General features: G+C 30.2%; 1 protein-coding gene across 4 annotated transcripts in view; it reads left to right on the plus strand.

The window, feature by feature from the left end:
- Positions 1-10,183, plus strand: part of LOC122268263 (chymotrypsin-like elastase family member 1) — a 98,713-nt gene that overhangs the window by 61,073 nt on the left and 27,457 nt on the right. The window contains exons 1-3 of one of the 4 annotated variants that reach the window (XM_043050575.2): positions 1,050-1,165; positions 2,780-2,943; positions 5,224-5,464. The exons of 2 other annotated variants lie outside the window; for them this stretch is intronic. In XM_043050575.2, coding sequence (XP_042906509.1) covers positions 1,111-1,165; positions 2,780-2,943; positions 5,224-5,464 — 460 coding nt within the window. In that variant the 5' untranslated portion in view covers positions 1,050-1,110. Of the gene's footprint in view, positions 1-1,049; positions 1,166-2,779; positions 2,944-5,223; positions 5,465-10,183 lie in introns of those variants that run through there. One more of the 4 variants, XM_016060733.4, reaches the window with a different exon arrangement.

Genomic DNA, 10,183 nt, shown 5'->3' on the forward strand with positions numbered 1-10,183 from the left:
CAGAATTAATTATTAATTTATGCAACTTCAAACCACAATTCTTAAGTTCTAATTAAAAACATTTAAGTTGAATAATTAAAGAAATAAAATATCCATTACAATATTTGAAACAACTATTCTAAGTAATCAAAAATTCAAATTTTGTATTATGTGCTAAAAATCTAATATGCTAAATTTTAATTACTAAATATTGTAATAGCGTACACAATTTGCATTTTATAAGTGAAGTAATTTTAGGAAGATGATTACATTGATACAGTTTAATAATAATTAAATCTCAGATTAATAATTAATTAAAAGGATTTTTAATTTTCGAACTAATTAAATTGAGAGGATTTAACGCTTTGTTAATTTATTTAATCGATATTAAAAATTCCATTAAGTTTCATCTAGTCAAAGACGAATAAAGACGATAAAACTTTTTAATATCTCTATATAAAGGAAGGCTTTGACTGCGTTTGTATTATTTAAATTAATTTTTATAATATTTTTCGTGAAAGCAGTACAGAGATAAACTTGACCTTAGTAGTGAATTTAAAATCTAAAATTACCCCGATAAGATTTTTATTAAAATAGAATACAATTTATCTCATTTTATTGTCACTCTAATAACATATTTCAGTTATTAAAGTTCATCACTTCAGTATTTTCTGAACAGGTATAAAATTCTTTGTAGATACAAGTCAGAATTTCAGAGAATGCAACCACCGATTTCACGAAAGTTGGTTATTCAATTATTTTAAACAAGTATCCACAAAAATTAGGAAAAAAAAGTTTTAAACATTTCATTGCGAAAATGATAGTTTTTAGAGTAATTTACGCGAGTAACTACCCAATCTTTTTTTTAAGAAAATACTTTTTAAACTAACAATTTTGATGATTAAATAAATTCCGTGAAAGTAGTCGAAATAACATTTCAATTTTATTTATTCATTTTATTAACATATGTCATATATTTTCCAAATTATCATTCATTATGGCCAATTTCCTTGAGAACTAACATTTGGAATGGTAATCAGGCATGATAACAATTCCAAATTCTGCTTTCAGGAATAAAACAATGTTTCACACGCCAGTCTTGTCCATGACACGCTGATTTCTGCTGTCAAAATGTGGTTGCTAATTTTCATTACAACGTTGGTCATTGGCTACTCAAGCGCTGACGGTAATTATTCTCTTTTTTTTCATTTCAAACACGGAATTATATCAACCTGTGATTTCTTTAAAAATCTTGAATTCATATTTTTATAAGGTTAATTAAATTCTTTTAAAATGCGTGTTTATAATACATAATGTAAAAGGTCATATATACAGTATCTATCATACATACAGTATCCAAGGAATACAATACTTATGACATGGGTGCGAGGTATAACAGTATCTGTCTAGATTCTATGCACGGGAAAAATATCTGGAAAAATCTGGATAATATCCGTATACCGTAATTATAGTCAGAAAAATTCCAGATCCAATTCCAGTGAAAAATACGGCCATTCAAGATGCCAGTACTTCTTAATGTAAACTCAATTTTAACTGGAACATGTTATGGAACAAACAATCTGGTACACTATTATTTTTGTAGTAATAATTTCGTAAAGTCACTGAATCACTCTAATTAAATATATATTACTGTAATTTTTACTATATTTTACGATACAAATAAATTTTACTGTAAAATGGATTTTATGGATGGTACACCCAAAGTGCCGGTATTTTATACCGTAACTTGATCCGGAATTTTTTACAGTGCATGAGCCGCTTATTATTAACGTATATGACTAAGATTTAGTTTTTGGTATGCATGGATTAATGCAACATACAGTAAGGCAAAGCATACAGAACTAGGCACGAATTTGACAATAATTTGACATAGTTATATCTCTCCGGTGGCGCTGATATGTATACATAACAAGGTGCACGTCAAAAAGGAGAAAATAAGAGGCAACACTCCCCTTAAAAAATGCATACAAAATTTAAAACGAGCTTGTCTTCTCGTAGTGATGCTGCTATCTAGTGACAATGATAAAAAAATAAAAGATTTTCATTATTTGATTTCAATGAGTTAAAAACTTTATGGAATTGTTAACTATAGTAACTGGTACCGCCATCTAGTGATGCTTATAAAAAGTAAATGTTCATCATTTACATTCGTCACAAAAAAAAATAGAACTTATTTTGGTAGTTTTAGAAAATGCACGCTTTTGAGAATAGATATTTAAGAGTATTCAGCCCAAATATTGTTTACTTATATTTCAAATAAACCGTGCGAGTCTTTAACAGCTATGATATGAATGAGAAAATGTCGCAAAAACTATCGTGGGCATTGGTAGTAGGAAAAGGCCCAAGTGTATAGCAATGGCATATCGCTTTTTTTTAAGCTATTTTGGCTGAAGTGGCTTTTCTCTTATAATCTGTCTCTGATTATGTGTTACTTCCAGAAATAAAATGATCGGGATGATTGCTATTTGGTTATCTTTTTATCACTGTTTACATAAGTACTGCAAGAGCACCGAACAAAAGAAAACTAACTCTTTTTGTCCCATTATCAACTGTATTTCAAACTTCCTGAATTTTCCTAATTGATATAATCTGACTCGTTATTAATTGATTGTGCATGATAAGAATTATTTTTAGGTACTGTTCGTAAAAGAATCACGGATTGAGAATTATTTTAAGTTACTGTAACTTAGCATGAAATGCAATCTAACTTAACTGATTTAAAATCAAAAAAATAATTTTTCCATTTTGAGAAGAATTTTTTCTTCTTCACATTTTATAGATTTGAACGAAGCATGTATAAGCACGCTCACAGGTGGAGAAGAAAAAGTTAAAGTTATAGACGTTCGTCGACCAGGAATTTTATACAGTCCAGGATTTGAAAAGAATTCTAATTATCCAAATAATGTTCACTGTGTATACCAACTTACAGCACCACAAGGAATGGTAAGATTCCCTTTTCACGAATTATTTTAAAATTGTTGTTTCCCCTAATTTCTACGATTAGAATCAGGTCACATTAGGGTTTTTTTTCCAGTAGAATAAGAATTTGAAGGTCACTGAAAAACAATTTTAAAAAAATTAGTTACATTTATTGAAATCATTAAAAGTATAGTTTAATATTTTGCCACAACATATTTGGATTTCATAACCACCTGAATATTATTAAGTATGAATGGATTAGTTATGATGATTAAGGCTCTTTAATAACTGTTCCAGCATATCTCACCCATCTTCCGTGCGGATCAGGTCAGGTGATTTTGCAAACCAATTGAAATGTAATTGAGTGTGTGAGTATAGTCGCTTATTTTTCCAACTCAATAAAGGTTGCTGATGTCATCATTAAAAAAGAGGGTATGGACAATATCATGAGACATTGACTGATATTTCCGTCATGGAGATATTGGCTGATATTTTTGTCATGAAGTTATTGACTGATATGAACCTGATGAAGATATTTACTGAGAGGCAACCACCTGATTATGCAGAATTTTGCCGTGCGTGGATAAACATGCTGGTTCATATTAGTGGTCAGTGATCGCTTCAGTTTTGGATCTTCATAAGAAAACCATGATCTCTCTGATTATAAGACCTCCAAGACACCCAAAACTGACTTCTATTATGTTGTTGGTTATATTTATTTTAAGAGTGAGTAATGTTTAATTCTGTGAGCTAATTAAGTATTCTAATACTTATTTAGACCTAAATAAACAAATTTTGGAAATTTGATTCAAAAATTCCTTATTTATGATGCGATTAGGAGAAAATTTCTTGCTAAGTAGACATGAGCTGAATAGTCTGCTGAGCTGAGAAAGATCACAAGCAAGGAAGTTAAACATATAAGGTTAATCATTGAAAAATATATTTGAAGCGTAAATTCTAGAAATTGTGGAATAATTTAACAAATATTAAAGCTTTGCCAAGAAAACTCAAAATTAGACTGGCAGTTAGAAAAAAAATTTAAAAGCTGAAAAATAAAAAATAAATAGAAAAAAGAGCTTGTCTAAGAATATATAAATTTGAGTAAGAAGATTTAAATTTTTAGATCCAAAAATCTTGGTTTTAGTTCAGCAAAAGGTAAAAAAATTCTCTACCACAGATTATTCCGTTGCATTTTATTGCCAGTTAACTACTTAGTGAAATGGGAAAGCCTGGTAATCTCACTGAGAGCTCAACTCCTACTTTCCTAACAGCTGAGTTGTTTTTAAGTATTTATGATAGTGTGTTTGAATATTGATGAAATGATTGAGTTTTCGGATTTTCTTATATCCCTGAAGATGAACATTTCCGAATCTGGTTAAAAAATGTCATTCTTTAAAAAAATTATGATAACAATTATATGATTTTTGCATTTTTACACTTGATTTACTAGTTCATTACTTGCAGCGAAATCTATTGAAACATTTTAAACTAAAACCAGACATTTCAGAAGGAAAAACATGTGCCCAATCACATGCTTTTGCTGCAATAATTATTTGATTTTAACGGTTAAGTAATCCTAATTATTTTTATTTTAATAATCCTAATTATTTTTATTAGTAATCCTAATTATTTTTATTCAGTTTAATATTAACCTTTAGAGGTATTAATTTTTTAAGCAATTTAAACTGGGGATTTTTCTTGATAATTTGATGTTGCAGTAAATGTTATGCTTCATTATTTTAGGTTTGATTTAATAAATTTGATTTATAATGATTTTACTTAACGCTGTTTGTAAATAATATTTAAACAAACTATGAGGCTCTGCTACTTGTCAGCTTTGCTCACCAACTAAATTGCTACTCATCCATAAGACATTTCTTTGAAGTCAATATTTTACACAAAACAAAGAACATTTTGCTTTAAGGTTTTGCACTCGAACCATTAAGGTTTAGTCAAAGAACGTAAAAAAGTTAAACAAATGTTATTCTATTTTGCACACTTACCGTCTAATGAAAACTTTATCTAATAAAAATCAAACTACGCAAAGTTGCTTAGTCATTAAAATTACTAACGTATTGTTTTTATTTTTCTTAAATACAATATTTTACTTAAATTAAAAAGTTTCTCAAGGCATTTTTTAATCATCTGGCCAATGGAATATAATCCTTTTAAATTACCAGCAAATTTAGTTTTTATTCTTAAAAAAAATTGTTAAAACTTTTTATTGACATTGATAAGCTTTATAGAAGTTTTTTTTAATTAATAATCAGCCAGATTTACATATTCAGAATATTTCACTTGCAGCACGTACGAATTCATTTTAATACCCTCGATGTAGACATCACAGATGCCTGCGGGGGTGATTCCGTGAGTATCCACGATTTTGATTCAAATGACGCCAGTGTTTTAGTGAGGATGCATTGTGGAAACAGTTTGCCAAGCGACTACGTATCCAATTCATACGCGTTTCTAGTTATATTGAAAACTGATGAGTTTGGGGCTAAAAGAGGATTCAATATCACTTATTCTATGCAGACAAACACCAGTAAGTTTAATTTATGCATTAGAATTTTTTTTTTTTTCAAATCTGAAATGACCAAAGGTTTTATTATTGTATCCATTTGCTTTCCTTTTTCACTGCTATCTGAAAAAAACTCCAGTGAAAATTTTGTACACACACCAGTTTAATACCCGTTCATCGTATGGGTAAAATTAAGTCAATAATTAATAAATCGTTTAATAAATAATTATTAAAATAGAGTATTGTTGACAATATAAAGTGTTTAGTTTCGATTAATAGTGTATAGTGTTGTAGAGTATAGTGTTGTAGAGTACAGTGTTGAATAATTGCTAATTTATAGATAAATTTAGTAATTAATCAATATTCCCACTGTCTTGAACAAAACTAAAAGTCACCAACACAGTTAACTCAATTAAAATTATTTCACTTTCATTTTAATCCCTTCTCGGTGGTTCTACGTTATTAGTTAAAGCATGACACGTTCATAGAAGTTCATCTCATAATAAAAGTCACCAACACAGTTAACTCAATTAAAATTATTTCACTTTCATTTTAATCCCTTCTCGGTGGTTCTACGTTATTAGTTAAAGCATGACACGTTCATAGAAGTTCATCTCATAATAAAAGTCACCAACACAGTTAACTCAATTAAAATTATTTCACTTTCATTTTAATCCCTTCTCGGTGGTTCTACGTTATTAGTTAAAGCATGACACGTTCATAGAAGTTCATCTCATAATAAAAGTCACCAACACAGTTAACTCAATTAAAATTATTTCACTTTCATTTTAATCCCTTCTCGGTGGTTCTACGTTATTAGTTAAAGCATGACACGTTCATAGAAGTTCATCTCATAATAAAAGTCACCAACACAGTTAACTCAATTAAAATTATTTCACTTTCATTTTAATCCCTTCTCGGTGGTTCTACGTTATTAGTTAAAGCATGACACGTTCATAGAAGTTCATCTCATAATAAAAGTCACCAACACAGTTAACTCAATTAAAATTATTTCACTTTCATTTTAATCCCTTCTCGGTGGTTCTACGTTATTAGTTAAAGCATGACACGTTCATAGAAGTTCATCTCATAATAAAAGTCACCAACACAGTTAACTCAATTAAAATTATTTCACTTTCATTTTAATCCCTTCTCGGTGGTTCTACGTTATTAGTTAAAGCATGACACGTTCATAGAAGTTCATCTCATAATAAAAGTCACCAACACAGTTAACTCAATTAAAATTATTTCACTTTCATTTTAATCCCTTCTCGGTGGTTCTACGTTATTAGTTAAAGCATGACACGTTCATAGAAGTTCATCTCATAATAAAAGTCACCAACACAGTTAACTCAATTAAAATTATTTCACTTTCATTTTAATCCCTTCTCGGTGGTTCTACGTTATTAGTTAAAGCATGACACGTTCATAGAAGTTCATCTCATAATAAAAGTCACCAACACAGTTAACTCAATTAAAATTATTTCACTTTCATTTTAATCCCTTCTCGGTGGTTCTACGTTATTAGTTAAAGCATGACACGTTCATAGAAGTTCATCTCATAATAAAAGTCACCAACACAGTTAACTCAATTAAAATTATTTCACTTTCATTTTAATCCCTTCTCGGTGGTTCTACGTTATTAGTTAAAGCATGACACGTTCATAGAAGTTCATCTCATAATAAAAGTCACCAACACAGTTAACTCAATTAAAATTATTTCACTTTCATTTTAATCCCTTCTCGGTGGTTCTACGTTATTAGTTAAAGCATGACACGTTCATAGAAGTTCATCTCATAATAAAAGTCACCAACACAGTTAACTCAATTAAAATTATTTCACTTTCATTTTAATCCCTTCTCGGTGGTTCTACGTTATTAGTTAAAGCATGACACGTTCATAGAAGTTCATCTCATAATAAAAGTCACCAACACAGTTAACTCAATTAAAATTATTTCACTTTCATTTTAATCCCTTCTCGGTGGTTCTACGTTATTAGTTAAAGCATGACACGTTCATAGAAGTTCATCTCATAATAAAAGTCACCAACACAGTTAACTCAATTAAAATTATTTCACTTTCATTTTAATCCCTTCTCGGTGGTTCTACGTTATTAGTTAAAGCATGACACGTTCATAGAAGTTCATCTCATAATAAAAGTCACCAACACAGTTAACTCAATTAAAATTATTTCACTTTCATTTTAATCCCTTCTCGGTGGTTCTACGTTATTAGTTAAAGCATGACACGTTCATAGAAGTTCATCTCATAATAAAAGTCACCAACACAGTTAACTCAATTAAAATTATTTCACTTTCATTTTAATCCCTTCTCGGTGGTTCTACGTTATTAGTTAAAGCATGACACGTTCATAGAAGTTCATCTCATAATAAAAGTCACCAACACAGTTAACTCAATTAAAATTATTTCACTTTCATTTTAATCCCTTCTCGGTGGTTCTACGTTATTAGTTAAAGCATGACACGTTCATAGAAGTTCATCTCATAATAAAAGTCACCAACACAGTTAACTCAATTAAAATTATTTCACTTTCATTTTAATCCCTTCTCGGTGGTTCTACGTTATTAGTTAAAGCATGACACGTTCANTTAACTCGTAAAATCTACTGATACTCCGTATAAAGAAAACTACTTAAATTAGGAATAAGTCCCTTAGAAGCGCTATATAATTTTATTTATTTCAATAATAAACTAAAAATCTTGCCGTCTTAAATTCACATAGGAAATGCCATTGAAATGGTTCGTTCGAAAAATTGTTTGGAACGCGTTTGAAAGGAGGCGGGGTTTGACGTCATAAAATACGTCATCACTGTCCCTGTCTATTACTCGACCAAACGGACGTCACGATGAACTTTTGCATCACCGGTCTAGTAACTAGTTCTACTCTATATCCACGCCCTCTAGTGAGCTGCTTCGAACTTAAAACATGGACGTGAAACGAGAATTTAGAGAAATGTATTGATGAAATTTAGAAATGAATCGTGTGATCTCACAACAAATGGTTCATTCAATAAATAAATAATTTTATTGTTTTTTGTTTAACATTATAATACAATTTTGATTCCTTGATTTATTATGAAAGAAAACTCTTTAAAAAAAGTTATATTTTTATTTTACTTACTACAATACGCCAAATAAGGAGTGTGGGCCGGGATAGCCTGGTTGGTGGGGCACTGGGCCCATGTCCAAGAGTTTGTGGGTTCGATCCCCGCCGGCCGAAGACTCCCCGTGTAATAAATGGTGACTGATGCACGTTAAATCTATCGAGTCACAAAGTCCTCCATGTTCCCATAACAAATCAGTACCTCTGGGGGTACTTATCCAGGAGTTTCCTTGTGTTCTGGATTGGTTCAAAATTGCAAGGCTACGGAGTTGAACATTAGTAGTCGTAAACCCAAATAATTGGGTCGGCTGTTCAACGACGTTTATAAAAAAAGAAAATAAATAAGGAGTGTATATTTACTTTCTTCCGATTCTCCGTTTCTCTTTCGCTTTCTTATTTTCTTAACCTGAATTAGAATTCCTTATATCTAACTATTAGAAAATAACGATAATGTCTTCAAAATTGTCCGAAATAGTGGGGTTGCATAAGAGAAAGATAATGAAATGGTTACCACGCTTGGCAACGTTTCATTCTCCATGTTGGGATTTTTAGTGGTATTTTAATTTTTAGTATCATGCAATGCTTGAGCAAAAAATGCATTAAAAACTAAAATGAATTTTCTAGCATTTTAATGAAATTGGTAAATTATTAATAACTTTGCAAAAAATTAATCGTTAAAAGTTTTTTATTGTTTTTATCAACATATTTTTATTACTTAAAAAAATATTTTTATCTTAATACAAATAACTATTTCATTTTATTAATTTTTCGTTAAATTAATCAAATCTTTATCTTTCCGATGGAATCTCGATAGATGAATGTCGATGGATTCTTGCTGTCAAAATTTAAATGACTTTCAATTTAGCTAGAGCACTCAAAACAGAATTAAAATTAGCGACCACGCCCAAAACTGTCTTTCAAACATAGCTCTCACGACCAACACTCAAAGCACGGTAATCTAAGTACAGCCCTCCGGACTTTTCTCTCAAAACAGCAATGAATCAGCAATGACAGCTAGTGGAATTCATTCATCGAATTCTATCACAGATAAAATTCTGGTGGGAGAGTAATTTAATGCAGTTACCACTACAACAATAAATTTCATATTCACTAGTATATAACACATGTTAACTCTATTCATTCTTGAGGTACCTGTTGATAGATGACGGTTTACATTTTTGGTAACCTAGTCCCACAGAGGGCTAAAGAGAATAGAAGTTCACTCCGCTCTTAGAGCTGAAGCTACGATTTCTCTCCTCATGACGTCACTGTGTCCACAGATCTCGGAGATCGCAAGCAAAGATATTATGATAACTTTGCTTCTTTCTCTTTGTAAAAATAAGTTAGACTTTTTCTGGTTATTAGCCTTCAAACTTTACGTGATTAACACATTATTTCCGTTCATAAACATAGTTTAAAAAAAACTTTCTTGGTTATTATATTAAAAAAAATACCATTTTAAACTTATAAAAATGTTTTGCTAGTTGGTGAAAATGACACGATAAATACTTTATTTTAGAAAGTTCAGTTTTAACTTTAACTATTAAGAAAAATGAAGGCATATATCGACACTTTTTTTATCTACATATTCTTTTATAACGATAAGTTAAGTTAACTGA

The sequence above is a fragment of the Parasteatoda tepidariorum genome, chromosome 10 (genome assembly GCF_043381705.1).
Source record: "Parasteatoda tepidariorum isolate YZ-2023 chromosome 10, CAS_Ptep_4.0, whole genome shotgun sequence".
In the NCBI taxonomy this organism is placed as follows: domain Eukaryota; kingdom Metazoa; phylum Arthropoda; class Arachnida; order Araneae; family Theridiidae; genus Parasteatoda; species Parasteatoda tepidariorum.